Source organism: Macaca fascicularis, chromosome 16 (assembly GCF_037993035.2).
Source record: "Macaca fascicularis isolate 582-1 chromosome 16, T2T-MFA8v1.1".
NCBI classification, from domain to species: Eukaryota; Metazoa; Chordata; class Mammalia; order Primates; family Cercopithecidae; genus Macaca; species Macaca fascicularis.
This window is the reverse complement of record NC_088390.1, coordinates 62,165,010-62,184,258: the sequence shown is the minus strand read 5'-3', so window position 1 is coordinate 62,184,258 and position 19,249 is coordinate 62,165,010. Positions and strand designations below refer to the sequence as shown.

The window sequence follows — 19,249 nt, the reverse complement described above, 5'->3', positions numbered from 1 at the left end:
CTCCTTATTCCTTTTGACAGCTGCATAGTACTCCACCATGGGAAGGCATCACAGTTTATTCACCAGTACCCTATTGAAGGACACCCGGGTTGTATCCAGTATTGTTGTAGGTTTTAGTTGTTTTCCCAAATAGAACTGTTATGAATCATCTTGTGCAACATCTTTCATATATTTACCTGAGTATCTTTGAGATATTTTATGGAATTGGGATAGCTGAGTCAAAGAATAAGTCTGCTAGTTATTGCCAAACCTTCACAAGAAAAATGCGAGCATGCCTATTTTCACATCATCTCACTTCCAGAGAATGCTATCAGATTTTGCATTTTTGACAATCTAACAGGTGAGAAGTGTCATACCATATTATCTCATTTCTCTTATAATGCATGAGATTGAGTATATTTATATGGTGGTGAAATATTTGCATTTTATTTTCCCATTAGGCTGTTGGTCTGTTTTCTATCTATTTTCAGAAGTCTTTTTTCCTTCTTCTTCTTCTGTCATCCACACTGGAGGGCAGTGGTGCAATTTTGGCTCACTGCAACCTCCACCTCCTGGACCCAAGCAATCTTCCCACCTCAGCTTCCTGAGTAGCTGGGACCACAGATGCATGCCACCTCGCCAATTTTTTTCTTCTTTTTTTTTTTTTTTTTTTTTTTTTTTGTAGAGATGGGGTTTTACCAAGTTAACCAAGTTGGTCTCAAACTCTTAAACTCAAGTAATCCGCCCACCTTGGCATCCCAGAGTGCTGGGATTACAGGTGTGAGCCACCGTGTCCGGTCTCAGAAGTCTTTTATATATTATTAACCCTTTTTCTGTGATATATATTGTGAGTCTGTTTTTATTATTTAGTCATTTGTGTTTTTACCTTGTTTATGATGGTTTCTTATCATGCATCTTTTTTTTTTAAATTTTACTTTAAGTTCTGGAATACATGTGCAGAATGTGCAGGTTTGTTACATAGTTATACATGTGCCATGATGGTATGCCGCACCTATCAATCCGTCATCTAGGTTTTAAGCCCTGCATGCATTAGGTATTTGTCCTAATGCTCTCCCTACCTTTGTCCCCCACCCCCTGACAGGTTCCGGTGTGTGATGTTCCCTTCCCTGTGTCCATGTGCTCTCATTGTTCAACTCCCACTTAGGAGTGAGAACATACCATGCGTCTTTTTAATTATAAATAATTGTTTTTAAATACCAGCAGGGATTTAATTGCAAAATGTGCATGTGCAAAATGTTCCTTGAACACTCTAGGAGAGACGCACTTTCCCTATTATAGACCGTGTGACTTCAATCTATCTGGGCCTCAAGTACCTTGGAGGTAAAGAATTCAGAAAAAGTGTGTCTACATCATAGAATCCTTGTGAAGTATAAGCAAGATAACAATTATAGAGGACTCAGAAAATTCCTGACACGTAGTAAGCACTCAACAAATTAGAACTATTAGTATTGTTTCATCTTTCACTGGGAGTGCACAGATTAAATACGTAATTGTTATTTTGTTCACTAATCACACAATTCTCTAAATCGTTGCTAAACCCTTTCCTATACATGTTTCTTATTTGTCTTGTTTAAGCATCTGTAGGACAGAAATTAAAGCTTGATTTCATTTCTCCGTGTATCAGGCAAAATATCTCCAACATACATTGTGAGAGAAAACAGCTTTTGAGTACGAGAAAATATACTTTCAATAACACTTCAGTTAAACATATTCATTGGGTATCTTGACTTACCAACAAAATAGAACAGAAATGTTCCCTATGATCCACATCTTTGAAGAACATGCCAATAATAATTTATAAAGGGACCCATCATGCTGACGTGTTTTTACTTTTAAAAGCAATGAATCATTGCAGTATATCTGTTTCAAGCTGAATAGATTCAATAACATGAAACAGACAGGAATCTCAGTGGGATCTTTTCCATCTCACTGACTAGTCACAAAATTCAAAGGAATCACAGTGTTCCTCATTATACAAAAGTTACCTCCCATCACCCCATAAATCTTTCATCCCATTTTCCTGCCCACATTCTATGTGATTTATTTTTAACCTCTTTGAGAGCAGAGGAGATTTAGTCATCATAAAATCTATTCTCAACTTATTATCCAGGAGTCAAATAAATAAAGAATTAACACTTATGGAATCCAATCAAACAATGTCATGTAATGGGTCTACACATCAGAAGACACATCAGATGAAGGAAGGAGAATGAGAGCTGATTCACTTGGCTTAACCAAATTGGATAGCTCAGAATACAACAGGAAAAGGAAATGGTGCCTTTCTATTTATAGAAATATTTACCAGATAAGCACAACTATCTAATTTACTGAAAAAGAGCTGATTCTCTATTAGTAATGTGCAAACCACAAGATTATTCACATGGTCATAGTAGCTCTCAGCAGGGTATAAAAAGCAAAAGAGAGAGCAAGGAGAGATCAAACTCAGAAAACTCACTCTCCTAGAAACCCACCGAGAACCTCCACCCTCTGACACCATGGTCAGCTCCTGTTGTGGTTCCGTCTGCTCTGACCAGGGCTGTGGACTGGAGACCTGCTGCCGCCCCAGCTGCTGCCAGACCACCTGCTGCAGGACCACCTGCTGCCGCCCCAGCTGCTGCGTGTCCAGCTGCTGCAGACCCCAGTGCTGCCAGTCTGTGTGCTGCCAGCCCACCTGCTGCCGCCCCAGCTGCTGCATCTCCAGCTGCTGCCGCCCCAGCTGCTGTGTGTCCAGCTGCTGCAGACCCCAGTGCTGCCAGTCTGTGTGCTGCCAGCCCACCTGCTGCAGGACCACTTGCTGCCGCCCCAGCTGCTGTGTGTCCAGCTGCTGCAGACCCCAGTGCTGCCAGTCTGTGTGCTGCCAGCCCACCTGCTGTCGCCCCAGCTGCTGCATCTCCAGCTGCTGCCGCCCCAGCTGCTGTGAATCCAGCTGCTGCCGCCCCTGCTGCTGCCTGCGTCCAGTCTGTGGCCGAGTCTCCTGCCACACCACTTGCTATCGCCCAACCTGTGTCATCTCCACCTGCCCCCGCCCCTTGTGTTGTGCCTCCTCTTGCTGCTAAAGCTCTGCCATGAACACACCAGTTCCTTATTACCTCCTTTCCTACAGATGAGGGCTCTCTTTTCAAACATGTGTCCCATAAGCAAGCCTCATCCTTAGAAATTCTGTATTTTCATTCTACCTTTTGTCCAGACTCCCTGCCTTCCAAATGAATTCATTGACAATCTCCTAATAAATTGACAAATTGCCCTCCAACATCCCCCTACCTCTTTGACTTCAGGACATTTATTCATCGTGCCTAAGGAATTTGAAGACTGCCTCCATCATTTGTAGGGCCACAGATCTTAATGCCTCCGACCTTGAAGTCCAGTGAAGTCTCTCTCTTAAAGTCTTTCGCAAACCTTTTTGCACCTTGTTATTTCCATATACCAAAATAAACCTCTATTTTATTGGCATCGAAAACTGAATATGGCTGTTATTCTCTTTTTAAAAAGGGGTTTATATTTGGGTTCTGGGTGATTACATTTAACTACTCCTGTAGGGCAGACAGCACAGATTAGTCAAACTTCCAACAGAGGTCAACTGACATCGATCACTGCCTAGTTTTTTTCTAGAAAAGTCTTTTCAGGTTTAGTCAAATCAGTTAGTCATTTTGTAGTCTTTAGACAAAAAGAGTGAAGCTGAAGTCATGAAATATCCATGAATGTAACAACAGGGGAAACGTTCTGGAAAGATTGAACACAATTCATTCTCTTTTAAAAAACAATTTCAACTTTTATTTTAGAATCAAAGAGTACATATTCATATTTGTTACATGTTGTGTGATGCTGAGGTTTGGGGTACAAATGATTCTGTCACCAGGTAGTGAGCAATGGGTCATTTTTAGCCCTTTCTTTCTCCCTCTCTCCCCCCTTTTGGAGTCCCCAATTGTTCTCATCTTTGTGTCCATGTGTACCCAATGTTTAGCTTCCATTTGTAAGTGAGAACATGCAATATTGGTTTTCTGTTCCTGGAATAATTTGCTTAAGATAAGTCCTCCAGCCACCTCCATGTTGCTGCAAAGGACATAATTTCATTCTTTTTTATGGCTGTGTAGTATTCCATGGTGTGAAGATGTCACATGTTCTTTATCCAATGCACTATTGATGGGCACCTAGACTGATTCCATGTCTTTACTATTGTGAAGAGAGCTGTGATCTTTTAAAAGACTGTCTTTCAATTTCTTCTTCTTCTCCTTCTCCTTCTTCTTCTTTTTGCCAGTAAAAGCAGCTAATAGGTGATTTAGCATAGTCCATGTATTTTTTACTGAGTCATGTGCAATGAAACCTCAACACAAACACAGTGGATGTGCTTCATTCTGACTGGCAGAGTTTCAGTGGGGAGTTCATGCTGCCATGTAGAGGGGACCACCTTCAGGGCCAGGCAGGTGATGGAAATGAAGGAAGCACACCTGGTGAAAACTCATAGGTATGCTGGAGACTGATTTTTGTTTCTTTTCATCCAAAGTCATGCCCAGTTTTTAGGATGGAACTATAAAGACTCGCATTTCTCCCCAACTAGGGGTGCCTTTAGTGGGTCATCTCATCTCCAGAACTCCCTGTAGGTTCGTCTGAGACTTCCACTGAGATTGCCCTGCAGTTTCATTTATCTTAGTGTCAACACTGATCTTTCTCTCCATTTCCTTTCCCTTCCCTTCCCTTCCCTTCCCTTCGCATCCGTTCCTTTCCCTTCCTTTCCCTTTCCTTCCCTTCCCTTTCCCTTTCCTTTCCTTTCCCCTTCCCTTTCCCTTTCCTTCAGTTTCCCCTACCCTTTCCCTTTCCCTCCCTTTCCCCTTGCCTCCCCTCCCCTCCCCTCTCCTCTCCTCCCTTTCCCTCCCCTTCCCTCCCCTCCTCTCCCCAGTGTTAATCCCAAGAACATGCTTCAATAAACCTCCTGCATGTTGCTCTCCATCTCAGTGTCTGCTTCCTGGGGAACGCAGCCTGTCCCCCAGAACAATGTGAAATTCATGATAGCTAATTTGAGAGCTCAGATGACTGACTGAAATGTACTTTTAATATTTTAGTTCATGAATGAAATAAGAATGTAAACAAAAGAGCAGAAAATATATTTGACAGAATCTGTAGAAAAAATTATGAATTTTTATAAATCATATTTATTATTTTCTAAGGATTTTTGTATCATTTACACACAAATATATGCTCTTTAAACATTTAGACGATACGAAAGAATGTGACCAAAAGTAAGTTTCCCATCATGGTCTTTGCTGATTCCATTCAATACCTAATGTTACAAATTGAGATACAACCTCATTAAATGCATGTGTAACACATGTATGTATTTATTTGAAAACCTGGCTTTGGTTGCACCTCACTTGTTCTGACATTTATTCAAACATTATTTTATATCTTTCAGGAAATGTTAACACTTTCCTTCATATAGGCTTGGCAGATTTATTTACATAATTTTCTATTTACTCTTGAGAATTGTGAGCACATTTTTCTTTTTTTTTTTATTATACTTTAAGTTCTAGGGTACATGTGCACAACGTGCAGGTTGGTTACATATGTATACATGTGCCATGTTGGTGTGCTGCACCCATTAACTCGTCATTTACGTTAGGTATTTCTCCAAATACTATCCCTCCCCCACATCCACACTCCACAATAGGCCCCAGTGTGTGATTTCTCTCCATTAAATTTTAAAAAGAATTATTGCTAGTGTATAAAAAGTCTACAAGTTAGTATAAGTTTGTATTTTATCTGATCTCATGATTAATACTAATACCCAGCTGACTCTCCAGGATTTTGTAGGTGTGCAATCATGGTGGCCAAGTGCCTCCAGCTTCAGGCCTTTCCCCGGTGTTCGTCCCCAGCTGCCCACAGTGGGGGCCCTACCATTAACACAAACATTCTTGGGATTTTCTATCTTTCCTGTCTTACTTTCACCATTTCCTCACTTGTGCTTCCTGGGATCATCCCCCAGATAAATTATGTGCACTCAAGTCTTTTTCTCAAGGTTGGCATTGGGTAGAATTTAAGCTAAGACAACAGATGATCAGCAAATATTTTTGGCTGGCTGATATCAAACTGGAAATAATAGTTATTTCAATTAATAAGAGTAAAACGAGGAAGTCAGGAGGTAAAGGAGAATCAGTCCTACCATTTGGTGTTTACCACCTTCCTGTCTTTTTACTGTGTGAATATAGGCATGCATGTTAAACACTGTAGTCCTGGTTATCTATAAACAAGTCTCATTCTACAAATTGACTGTTAACTTCCACAACTTTCCACATAGGTTGTTTATCAGGTGACATGTTACCTACCACATAAATGAGTTTAGTCTTCCTGAAATGAAACTATGATCTCTTTGTTTGGAATGCTTTCCTCTCTTTTATCCAGAAGTCAAAAGATATGTACATTTTTAAAGGACCTTATATGACTCTATGTCATCAAAAAGCCTTCATTCACTCAACAAATATTTACCACCAGTGTTCTCTGTGCTGAGTATCATAGTAATAAGAATAAATGCCATAGCCCATGGCTTCAGGGTATTTGCATTGCACATGGTGGAATGACAGGAGTAAATGACTATGATACAGTAGAATGTATCAAATTATGAGCACAAGGCAGGAAATAGTGATACATGAATGGGTTAGCTTATCAAGAAAGATATTATTGAGGAGGAAATATTTTAACTGGGTCTTGACACATGAGTAGGAGTGTGCAGAGTGGATAAAAAAGATTAAATGTTCCAAAGATAAAACAGTTTCTGCAAGCTTAGCAAATTTTATTCTTTACCGCTGTCTTGGCTACACTAAGACATACTAGGCTTTCTCTTTAATCTTGGACAAGTTTTCTGTTTGTTTGCTTTAACTTTTTAATGCTTCTTTTGACTATCCCCCTAAAAGACTAATAAGAATATAAACTAGTTCATAAGGTCGTATTCAAGCGTGAAAATGAAACAAATATAAGATATTTGATACAATGCCTCCTACGTAATCAATACTTCACAAGTAATATACATACCCTGAGGGTGTATGGAACTTATCCACATACTATACATTTTTTATTTTAGTTATTTAATGAAAATAATTGTAATTGTTCTCATTTCTGCTGAACTCTGTTTCCTATCTAAGTGTCTTATGCAAGTACCTGCAAGAAAAAGGTGAGGGTTTGTCTGTTCTACACCCAGAGTACCCAGTAGAACATCTTGGATGCATGTTATTGAAGCCTTAATAATTCTAAATATTCTTTATATATAACAAATGCTTTTGTAAATGAAAAGCCCATCATGCAATTTTGATGATCAAAGATTAATCAGGCTGGGCACGGTGGCTCACGCCTGCAATCCCAACACTTTGGGAGGCCAAGGCGGGCGGATCACAAGGTCAAAAGATCCAGACCATCTTGGCCAACATGGTGAAATCCTGTCTCTACTAAGAGTACAAAAGTCAGCTGGGTGTGGTGGCGCACACCTGTAGTCCCAGTTACTAGGAAGGCTGAGGCAGAAGAATCGCTTGAACCCAGGAGGTGGAGGTTGCAGTGAGCCAAAATCATGCCACTATACTCCAGAGTGAGACTCTGTCAAAAACAAACAAACAAACAAACAAAAAAAAAAAAAAAACAAAAAGAAGAGGTAAATAAAAACTTCCTACTCTTAATGCCTATACTGTAAGACATACAGCAAAATGTGTTTTTACCCTTTAAAGGCAGTGAGTCATGGGTAAGTACTTTCGCTGGAGGCTGTGGAATAAGATCTGACAAAGAATTTAGAACTTGTTGGAATCTGACCATCTACCCCACCATCCAAGATGCACACACGGGATCAGAGTCATCTTCATTACAGATGGGACTTCCTTCCCCAGATGAGTCCTACCTTCTAATCCCTTTCCAACATTTCACCTGACCAGGACATTCTTGGACAACACAAGATACATTCACATTATAAAAATCGTCCCCCATGATTTGCAGACAGCAATCGACAGGTAGGAGGGAGAGTCACAATTAAAAACAAAATGTCAGAAAGTCCTGTGACCAGTAAAAGGTGCTTTGTAAAAGACACAGCATAGACCAGGGACAAAGGTGACCCCTCACTAAGGAAGAAATATGACGAGCATTTCCAAAGGAAACGCAGGAGCACAGCAGGAAAAGGAAATGGGTTATTTTCTCAGTTTTGGAGTATTTAACTAGACACACACAATTATGTAATTACATGATGAATTTTTCCAGCAGGTAAATAATAACAAGGAAATAATGACGTGGTGGCAATGGGCCTTCAGGAGGGTATAAAGGGGATATGGACCCAGGAGACTTCCAAACACAAGAACTTCACTCTCCTGGAAACCCAAGTAGATCCTTCACCCTCTGACACCATGGTCAACTCCTGTTGTGGCTCTGTGTGCTCTGACCAGGGCTGTGGCCAAGACCTCTGCCAGGAGTCCTGCTGCAGACCCAGCTGCTGTCAGACCACCTGCTGCAGGACCACGTGCTGTCGCCCCAGCTGCTGTGTGTCCAGCTGCTGCAGGCCCCAGTGCTGCCAGTCTGTGTGCTGCCAGCCCACCTGCTGCCGCCCCAGCTGCTGTCAGACCACCTGCTGCAGGACCACGTGCTGTCGCCCCAGCTGCTGTGTGTCCAGCTGCTGCAGGCCCCAGTGCTGCCAGTCTGTGTGCTGCCAGCCCACCTGCTGCCGCCCCAGCTGCTGTCAGACCACCTGCTGCAGGACCACCTGCTGCCGCCCCAGCTGCTGTGTGTCCAGCTGCTGCAGGCCCCAGTGCTGCCAGTCTGTGTGCTGTCAGCCCACCTGCTGCCGCCCCAGCTGCTGTCAGACCACCTGCTGCAGGACCACCTGCTGCCGCCCCAGCTGCTGTGTGTCCAGCTGCTGCAGGCCCCAGTGTTGCCAGTCTGTGTGCTGCCAGCCCACCTGCTGCCGCCCCAGCTGCTGCATCTCCAGCTGCTGCCGCCCCTCTTGCTGTGAATCCAGCTGCTGCCGCCCCTGCTGCTGCCTGCGTCCAGTCTGTGGCCGAGTCTCCTGCCACACCACTTGCTATCGCCCAACCTGTGTCATCTCCACCTGCCCCCGCCCCTTGTGCTGCGCCTCCTCTTGCTGCTGAGCCCCCTGCCCTGGCTCACCTCCCCCTTCACCGCTGGCCCACAGATGTAGACCCTTCTTCTGTGTGGCTATGAGGACACATGGAGTGGGGTTGATGTCATTCAGCAGGGTTGTTTCCAATGAGCCCATCACCATCCCGCTGACTCTGTGAGAACATTCTGGTTCATTGTAAACTCCCTCCCTTGCTTTCTTTTTCTTCCAGTCATGGCACCAAATGTGAATTAATTTGTAATTCACTAGCTAAGAAATTATTCCAATCCTCTAAATTCCTCATTTTTTAAATCATTTTGAGCCGATAGAGTATCCTTCCCAATGAGGTAGACATTATCTCCCTATCAAACATATTATTTGTCTGTCAGCCATTCAGTCATTCTTTCCTCTTGCAAAGGTAGGAGGCTCCACCTCCCATGCTCTCCTGCTTTCTCCCTGCTCTCTCTTTGCCTTTCTGTTTGATCACGTTTGCCAGCATTTTTCTATTTTATTAGTTCTTTATTGTGTTCACAAAATATATTTTATTAAACTTTTCATGTAGAAATCTTTTATTATTGTTTTTTGTATTTTTTGTGATTACTTTCACTGAGTTTTCTGATTCATGGGGGTGAGGTGGGAATGCAGTAGAAGGGGATTCTCAAAGCATGATTCCAAAGTAAGACTTCAGGTGTGAACTCATAGTGCCAAACTGCTCCAATGTCACAGATCAACTACAATAAAATAGAAGCTTTTCACTGTTTCAATTTGATAAATGGAATGCTTTCGGATAGGTAAAGCCCCCAGTATTGCTGTTTGTAAGTTCATCCATGATTTTAGAACTTAGGATATCACAGTAACCTGGTATCTGTCTGAAAGACAGAGTGGGCTTCTCAGTGGGAGAGACAGCATCTAGTGCTGTAAGAGGAATTCCTTTCATGAGAGCTATACATATATAATCATAAAATACTGGTGAGGTCAAGTATGCAAAAGCAGACCTGCGGTTGGCACACGTGCTCAGTATCCACATGGGCTAACACCGATCGCATGGATGATTAGCATATAAAATCTCCACCTAGGGGTGTTTTTCTTGTTGTGGCTGTTTTTACTGTTAAAATGAGGCAAAGGTTACTATAAGCTGAACCTCGAGCCTAGCTGTGCATGCAGGACCCCAGAGAAGTCCCTGCCCACCCTCCCACACACCCCACCCCAGGAAGGAACTTGTAGTTAAGAGTTTCTTGGGCTTTTGGTGCAAATTGGCTGGAGATTGGGGAAGCTACATCAGGCTTTTGCTCTCTTTCCAGGCTGTACTAGGTATCAGGGACTGGTAACCCTCTGGTGGTCTGCTGGTATTCTGTAGGGCTCCTTATCTTGCAAAAGAGTTAGGTGCTGATGCACAAAGGTGCAAGTGAAAAGAGCCTGCTGTGAAAGGTGCCTGCTGGGCTTCAAACAAGGGACAAGTCGGTATGGCCTTGTGAACCCCGAAAATCTGAGACAGGTCTCAGTTAATTTAGAAAGTTTATTTTGCCAAGGTTGGGGATGTACACCTGTGACACAGCCTCAGGAGGTTCTGAAGACATGTGCCCAACTGAGACAGTGAAAAAGATCTGACCTAACTGACTCCATCTTGCTTCTATCCTCCAAGCTGTTCTTGTTCAATCCGGGGCACAGGATGAACAAACTTTGAGAGGAACATAGTTCATAGTTTACCTTTGAAACAAAGAGTATAACAGTTCATTCCCAAAACAAATCTTACTGCCTGTGGACTAGACCACCAAAAGCCACAAGATTAGAAGTTACGGTAATCTGACTAAATTCAAGATGTGGCTATTTTTTTAAACAGATATCAATGTCTTATTTATTAAAGATTACACAATCAAAGATCATTCTATTATAGTTTTGTAACCCCATGCCAAATTTTGACACCTTATAGTATTTGACAGGGATAAGCATGAAATGGCTTGATTAATAAATGCAAACAAAAATGCATGCTGGAAATTCTTAAGACACCTCTATTATTACTGTACCAATAATTTTAAAGCTAACTTATTTATTAAAGATTTTACTTACGTTACATAAACTTAGAAAGCATTCTACTAATCTTTTCTTTGTTCCTGATAAAGTACTTGATTCAAGTGCTTTTTTAAGCCAATTAATTAGAGCTCTTTTATATATTTTCAGTAGTGAGACATTGTGTACACAACATATAAATATATAGACGTAGTAGGCATGTTGATAGAAGTACCTCTTATAGATTCTTAAGGTGCTTTCTTCCCCTATCTTAGACTTTCAAATTCTCAATAACCTGTTTTACTCCCCTAGGGAGTTGTCAGCTAAGTAGCCTTAAGTTTGCATATTAAAGGAAACAACTCAGGGAAAAATGAAATAGCTAAATTTATATCATAAGGTACAGAGAGAAAAAAGTCTGGTGGTGCTAGAGGGAAATTAAAATGGATTTAATTGCCAATTAAACATAAAATTATAAAAATTATAAAGACCCTTTAAATACACACACACACACACACACACACACACACACACACAAATCCTATAGCTTCTACTTCAGAACTTTAGCCATGAGATAAATACAAATTCACCAGCTTGCAAACAAAAAACCTGTTGTATCCAAACAGTGGTTTTTATCTTAATAGAAAAATAAGTGCATATTTAATGAAGGCAGAAAAGAAATAGAGAAAAAAGAGAACTTAGGAACTCTGTAGTTTGCAGGTCGACTATAAGGCCCTTCCTTCCTCCCTCCCTCCCTCCCTCCCTCCCTCCCTTCCTTCCTTTCTTTTTCTTTCTTTCTTTCTCTTCTAAAGAAAAAAACGGGATACATGTGCAGCAGAACATGCAGGTTACGTAGGTATATGTGTGCCATGGTGGTTTGCTGCACCTATTGACCCATCCTCTAAGTTCCGTCCCCTCATTCTCCACCCCTCAACAACCCCTGATGTGTGTTGCTCCTCTCTCTGTGTCCATGTGTTCTCAATGTTCAACTCCCATTTATGAGTGAGAACATGTGGTATTTGGTTTTCTGTTTCTGTGTTAGTTTGCTGAGGATGATGGCTTCCAGTTTAATCCATGGCCCTGCAAAGGACATGATCTCATTCCGTTTTATGGCTACATCATATTCCATGCTGTATGTGCACCACATTTTCTTTATCTAGTCTATAATTGATGGGCATTTGGATTGTTTCCATGTCTTTGCTATTGTAAATAGTGCTGCAATAAACATACGAGTGCATGTGTCTTTATAGTAGAATGACTTATATTCCTTTGGGTATATACCAAGTAATGGGATTGCTGGGTCAAATGGTATTTCTGGTTCTAGATCCTTGAGGAATCACCATACTGTCTTCCACAATGGTTGAACTGATTTACATGGGCTCCTTTTTCTTAAGATAAATGTGCACAAAGACCTGATTACTTCCATTTTACATAAACTATGAAAAGACCAGGTTCCATAAAACCTATGGAGTGCTCGAACGGGGGTCATTCTCCTTGTTTTCTCCTCATTCTTAGATTATTTGTTTCCCAGTTTTCTTCTTAAAAAGAGGAACTGAGCTGAGGCCTAGAGGTTTTCTGTGGTGGATCAATATGTGCTGCTTGTGGGCAGGACTCCACACTGGGTCACCACTGAAAATAACAGTTCAGTTCCTCATGCAAATACACACAGACAAGCTGAATAGAGCTTAATTTGGGGAGAAAAAGCAACAGAGAAGACACTTTAGAATGCATCTCTGAACTAGAATTAGGATCCTTAAATAGCAACTTCCTAGAAGGAAAACAAAACAACAGCCAAGACCACTTTTTGTAAACTGCGCTCAGCCACCCCTTAACTTTGTGGCTCTCATCTACTATTACACACAGCAAGGTCAAAGCCAAAGAGGTCAGGTCATGCAATACAGGAAAGCAGAGGTTTAGACTTAAGAAGAATCTACCCATGACTCTTGAAACTCCACAAAGAAAACAAAACACCCCAAAAGGGGTGAGTGGCAACTTTGTTCTGAATTCTTTAAGGGGGTTCAAGTCATTAGAAGACTTCTCTAGATTTGTTGGTACTGCAGATGGCAAAGAGGGAAAGAGGTATAGGGTGGAAGAAAAGTAAATAAAAGAACATTTGTTTTTTAAGACAGGAAGCAAACACAGAAACCAAGTGCATGTTTTTTTTGGTTCTTTTTGTTTGTTTTCTTCTTTCGCAGCTGCAAGGAATTTTGGCCAAATTAGAGAGGCTTTGTTACCCATAATTTTGAATTCTCACTTGGATTTGACCAAGTCAGGTAGACTTGGTTAAGTCTGATGGGAGAAAGACCAAAACAACCAACAAAAAATCCAGCAATAGGATCACCAAGCACTCTAATGATAAGGAGAAATTAAGACCAGCAGGTTGTTAAACTTTAGCCAAGACAAAGCCCCAGTTCAGCTACTTACCTAGGGATGGGTCTCAGGCTGAAGACTGCTTTCTACCACCGTAGAAGCAGGAAAAGCACTAAAACTGGTCTTCCCTGCTGGGAGTGAGCTCAAACGCTACATGCCTTTCATCATCATGGAAGCAGGAATTCTTGCCTTCTTTGTAAAGGAAGTAAAAGTAAATCTTGCCTTCCTTATAAAGGAAGTAAAAGCTAATCTTGCCTTCCTTGTACAGGATGGCAAGTAAGCAAGTAAAACTCCAAAAACAAAAATAGGTGGGGGAGTTGTATAGCAAAATAAACTTTAGATCTTCACCAAATTTTGGGAGATCAGGGATTCTTTGCGGTGGGTGCTCCCAGACCTCAGCAAATTGTCCTATTGGTTTGAATCATAAAGTTAGCTCATGCTATTACCAGGCACCAACAGGATATTTATCAAAGGTCAGGGGCATATCCACTCAGAATCCCTTCATGATTACCAAATGTGAACCCTGAAAAACTGGGACAGGTCTCAGTTAATTTAGAAAGTTTATTTTGCCGAGGTTGAGGACGCTCCAGTGATACTGCCTCAGGAAGTCCTGACAACATGTGTGTAAGGTGGTCAGTTCACAGTTTCGTTTTATACATTTTAGGGAGACATGAGACATCAATCAACATATGTAAGATGAACATGGATTTGGTCCAGAAAAGGCGGGACAACTCAAAGCAAAGGCAGGACAACTTGAAGCTGGAAGTGGGCTTCTAGATCTAGGAATCCAACTTACAAGGGATGTAAAGGACCTCTTCAAGGAGAACTACAAACCACTGCTCAATGAAATAAAAGAAGACACAAACAAATGGAAGAACTTTCCATGCTCATGGATAGGAAGAATCAATAATGTGAAAATGGCCATACTGCCCAAAGTAATTTATAGATTCAATGCCATCCCCATCATGCTACCAATGACTTTATTCACAGAATTGGAAAACACTACTTTAAAGTTCATATGGAACCAAAAAAGAGCCCACATTGCCAAGTCAATCCTAAGCCAAAAGAACAAAGCTGGAAGCATCACACTACCTGACCTCAAACTATACTACAAGGCTGTTTTGAACAGCATGGTACTGGTACCAAAACAGAGATATAAACCAATGGAACAGAACAGAGCCCTCAGAAATAATACCACACATCTACAACCATCTGATCTTTGACAAAGCTGACAAAAACAAGAAATGGGGAGAGGATTCCCTTTTTAATAAATGGTGCTGGGAAAACTTGCTAGCTATATGCAGAAAGCTGAAACTGGATCCCTTCCTTACACCTTATACAAAAATTAATTCAAGATGGATTAAAGACTTAAACGTTAGACCTAAAACCATAAAAATCCTAGAAGAAAACCTAGGCAATACCATTCAGGACATAGGCATGGGCAAGGACTTCATGTCTAAAACACCAAAAGCAATGTCAACAAAAGCCAAAATTGATAAATGGGATCTAATTAAACTGAAGAGTTTCTGCACAGCAAAATAAACTACCATCAGAGTGAACAGGCAACCTACAGAATGGGAAAAAAAGTTTGCAATCTACTCATCTGACAAGGAGCTAATATCCGGAATCTACAAAGAACTCAAACAAATTTACAAGAAAAAAATAAACAACCCCATCAAAAAGTAGGCAAAGGATATGAACAGAGACTTCTCAAACGAAGACATTTATGCAGCCAACAGACACATGAAAAAATGCTCATCATCACTGGCCATCAGAGAAATGCAAATCAAAACCACAATGAGATACCATCTCACAACAGTTAGAATGGCGATCATTAAAATGTCAGGAAGCAACAGGTGCTGGAGAGGGTGTAGAGAAATAGGAACACTTTTACACTATTGGTGGGAATGTAAACTAGTTCAACCATCGTGGAAGACACTGTAGCAATTCGTCAAGGATCTAGAACTAGAAATACCACTTGACCCAGCCATCCCATTACTGGGTACATACCCAAAGGATTATAAACCATGCTGCTATAAAGACACATGCACACGTATGTTTATTGCAGCACTATTCACAATGGCAAAGACTTGGAACCAACCCAAATGTCCATCAATGATAGACTGGATTAAGAAAACGTGGCACATATACACCATGGAATACTATGCAGCCATAAAAAAGGATGAGTTCATGTCCTTTGTAGGGACATGGATGATGCTGGAAACCATCATTCTCAGGAAACTATCACAAGGACAAAAAAACCAAACACTGCATGTTCTCACTCATAGGTGGGAATTGAACAATGAGAACACTTGGACACAGGAAGGGTATCATCACACACCGGGGCCTGTTGTGGGGGAGGGGGAGGGGGCAGGGATAGCATTAGGAGATATACCTAATATAAATGACGAGTTAATGTGTGCAGCACACCAATATGGCACATGTATACATATGTAACAAACCTGCACGTCATGCACATATACCCTGGAACTTAAAGTATAATAACAAAAAAAAAGAGACAAATACTTGCATTCTTTTGAGTTTCTGGTTAGTCTTTCCCAAGGAGGCAATCAGATATGCATTTATCTCAGTGAGCAGAGGGGTGACTTTAAGTAGAGTGAGAGGCAGGTGTGCCCGAAATAGTTCCCAGCTTGCCTTTTCCCTTTAGCTTAGTGATTTGGGGGACCCGATATTTATTTTCCTTTCACAGCTTCCTAATCTTATTTATCCTGCCTCATGTTTAAAAAGGCATCATAACTCTGTGATTAACATCTGGGCAACATTTTCTTAAGGCCTCAGAAAAAATGTGAAGCTATCAATGACATCTGAACAAATCATCTTAAATTTGATTGGCTCAATAGCTTATAGGGTCACTTCAGAGCTGATAATAGTCAAATAAAAGTAAAAACATCAAGAGCAGGTTCTCTTACTACAATGCCAAGTTATAATCACTTACGATATTACTTCAGATTCAAATGAAGGCACCACTCTTGGGAATTCTAATTAGGATATGCACCCCAGCTGCGACCTGCTCAAAGCTATGAACTAATTCCAATAAAATGATTCTTAAAAACAAAAGTGAGTCTTGAAATTTTCAGCCTTGCTGGGTTTATATATGTTAAAATGTTAAGTGTGGAGATGTTTAAATTATAACATAAACCTGTAGAGACCACAGTCAGAATAGATATCATTTCATGCTATCCAGATGAAATACAGCTCAATATGCTTTTTTTTCTCAGCAGAACTCACTGGGAAATAAAGTCCACTTTTTAATAATAAATTCCAAAATGTTGTTTATTGAGTGAAATGAATTGAGTACATTAAATTCTTTATAGAAGATTTCCCTTCTTTCATTGGTGTCTACTTTTCAGAAATTTGGTTTTATCTTTTTTTGTCAAAATAGGGACAATAGTATGACAATTAGATATAACGTGTTAAAGATAAAATGTGTTTCAAGAGCTAAGGCATGAATTAAATCTGTCTTAATTTAGGATATTAAAACACCTGTGCACACCCACAAACACACACATACACATATACACACAGCACTTTTATTCCAATACCTTAAATTATGTATATTTTATATAGCATGTATCTTCAAAGTGATTTCAACATAGGTTGCTCTTCCTGTATCTTTGTGTACAATATAATTGCTAGGGAATCAGTAAAATAATTATGAAAGCAATAGAGAATGATACCAATGAATTCTTACGTGCAGAAAAGTTTATTAGAAAGCAGAGATGCTACAAAGCATAAGAAATTCACACTAGGAGAAACACAGAATATAACTGGGCCCCTGGGTCTGAGGGTGCAACATCAGTGACAAAACTGATCCTGCAGATAATGTCTACCTCACTGAGAAGGAGAATCTCTACCTCAAAGTGATAAAGAAAATAAGGAAATTAGAGGATTGGAATAATTTCTTAGTTAGTGGATTACAAATTAATTTCTATGTGGTGCTACCACTGGAAGAAAAAGAAAGCAAGGGAGGGAGCTTAAAATGAACCAGAATATTCTCAGAGTCAGTGAAATGGTGATGGGCTCATTGGAAACATGAGGTCCATCCTATTGAATGACATCAACCCCACTCCATGTGTCCTAATAGCCAGCATAGTAGAAGGGTCTGCATCTGTGGGCCAGCAGTGAAGGGGGAGGTGAAGCAGGGCAGGGGGCTCAGCAGCAAGAGGAGGCGCAGCACAAGGGGCGGGGGCAGGTGGAGATGACACAGGTTGGGCGATAGCAAGTGGTGTGGCAGGAGACTCGGCCACAGACTGGACGCAGGCAGCAGCAGGGGCGGCAGCAGCTGGATTCACAGCAAGAGGGGCGGCAGCAGCTGGAGATGCAGCAGCTGGGGCGGCAGCAGGTGGGCTGGCAGCATACAGACTGGCAGCACTGGGGCCTGCAGCAGCTGGACACACAGCAGCTGGGGCGGCAGCAGGTGGTCCTGCAGCAGGTGGTCTGACAGCAGCTGGGGCGGCAGCAGGTGGGCTGGCAGCACACAGACTGGCAGCACTGGGGCCTGCAGCAGCTGGACACACAGCAGCTGGGGCGGCAGCAGGTGGTCCTGCAGCAGGTGGTCTGACAGCAGCTGGGGCGGCAGCAGCTGGGCTGACAGCACACAGACTGGCAGCACTGGGGCCTGCAGCAGCTGGACACACAGCAGCTGGGGCGGCAGCAGGTGGTCCTGCGGCAGGTGGTCTGACAGCAGCTGGGGCGGCAGCAGGTGGGCTGGCAGCACACAGACTGGCAGCACTGGGGCCTGCAGCAGCTGGACACACAGCAGCTGGGGCGGCAGCAGGTGGTCCTGCAGCAGGTGGTCTGACAGCAGCTGGGGCGGCAGCAGCTGGGCTGACAGCACACAGACTGGCAGCACTGGGGCCTGCAGCAGCTGGACACACAGCAGCTGGGGCGACAGCACGTGGTCCTGCAGCAGGTGGTCTGACAGCAGTTTGGGCTGCAGCAGGTCTCCTGGCAGAGGTCTTGGCCGCAGCCCTGGTCAGAGCACACGGAGCCACAACAGGAGTTGACCATGGTGTCAGAACGGGGAGGATCTGGGTGGGTTTCCAAGAGATTGAAGTTCTTGTGTTTGGAAGTCTTCTGGGTCCATAGCCTCCTTTATACCCTGCTGAAGGCCCATTGCCACCACGTCATTATTTCCTTGTTATTATTTACCTCGTGGAAAACTTAATCATGTAATTACATCATTGTGTGTTTCTAGTTAAATACTCCAAAACTAACCCATTTAAATATTCAAAAAATAACCCATTTCCTTTTCCTGCTGTGCTCCTGCGTTTCTATTGGAAACACTTGTCATATTTCTTCCCTAGTGGGGGTCACCTTTGTCCCTGGTCTATGCAGTGTCTTTTACAAACCGCTGGACACATGACTCTGACACTTTATTTCTAAATGTGATTCTCCCTCCTACCTGTAGATAGCTCTCTACAAATCATGGGGGACACTTTTTATAATGTGAATGTATCTTTTGTTGTCAAAGAATGCCCTGGTCAGATGAGATGTCGGAAAGGAGTTAGAAGGAAGGACTCATTCGGGAGAAGGATGTCTCACCTGTAATGAAGATGACTCTGATTCCGTGTATGCTTCTTGAACGGTTGAGGAGATGGTCAGATCCCAAGGAAGTTATAAACTCTGTGTCAGATCTTATTCCACCACTTCAAGTGAAAGTACTTAGCCATGACTCATTGCCTTTAAGGAGTAAAAACACATTTTTGTATATGTCTTACAGTATAGGCATTAGGAGTAGGAAGTTTTATCTTTGATCATCAAAATTGCATGATGAATTTC

At 42.0% G+C, this 19,249-nt stretch overlaps 3 protein-coding genes across 18 annotated transcripts; 2 read left to right on the top strand and 1 right to left on the bottom strand.

The window, feature by feature from the left end:
- The first annotated feature begins 2,435 nt into the window (after positions 1-2,435).
- Positions 2,436-3,056, top strand: LOC102115183 (uncharacterized). Of its 3 annotated transcripts, XM_065531560.1 has the most exons (3): positions 2,436-2,687; positions 2,763-2,916; positions 2,971-3,056. In XM_065531560.1, exons 1-3 carry the CDS (start codon positions 2,496-2,498, stop codon positions 3,054-3,056), a joined length of 432 nt encoding a protein of 143 aa, XP_065387632.1. In that variant the 5' UTR covers positions 2,436-2,495. The 3 variants fall into 3 exon arrangements, with proteins under 3 accessions (XP_065387632.1, XP_065387631.1, XP_005584190.1); XM_065531559.1 differs by having other exon boundaries at positions 2,436-2,746; positions 2,807-3,056; XM_005584133.4 differs by having other exon boundaries at positions 2,436-3,056.
- A 5,253-nt stretch (positions 3,057-8,309) lies between these two features.
- On the top strand, positions 8,310-9,340 carry LOC102116077 (uncharacterized). Of its 14 annotated transcripts, XM_065531552.1 has the most exons (3): positions 8,310-8,653; positions 8,714-8,773; positions 8,834-9,340. In XM_065531552.1, the coding sequence occupies exons 1-3, from the start codon at positions 8,367-8,369 to the stop codon at positions 9,102-9,104; spliced, it is 618 nt and encodes a 205-aa protein (XP_065387624.1). In that variant the 5' UTR covers positions 8,310-8,366; the 3' UTR covers positions 9,105-9,340. The 14 variants fall into 14 exon arrangements, with proteins under 14 accessions (XP_065387624.1, XP_065387623.1, XP_065387617.1 ...); XM_065531551.1 differs by having other exon boundaries at positions 8,310-8,518; positions 8,639-9,340; XM_065531545.1 differs by having other exon boundaries at positions 8,310-8,524; positions 8,570-9,340.
- Positions 9,341-17,158: 7,818 nt separating this feature from the next.
- LOC102125562 (uncharacterized) lies at positions 17,159-18,535 on the bottom strand. The gene has a single exon (XM_015438004.4). It carries the CDS (start codon positions 18,476-18,478, stop codon positions 17,621-17,623), a length of 858 nt encoding a protein of 285 aa, XP_015293490.3. The 5' UTR covers positions 18,479-18,535; the 3' UTR covers positions 17,159-17,620.
- Positions 18,536-19,249: the final 714 nt, after the last annotated feature.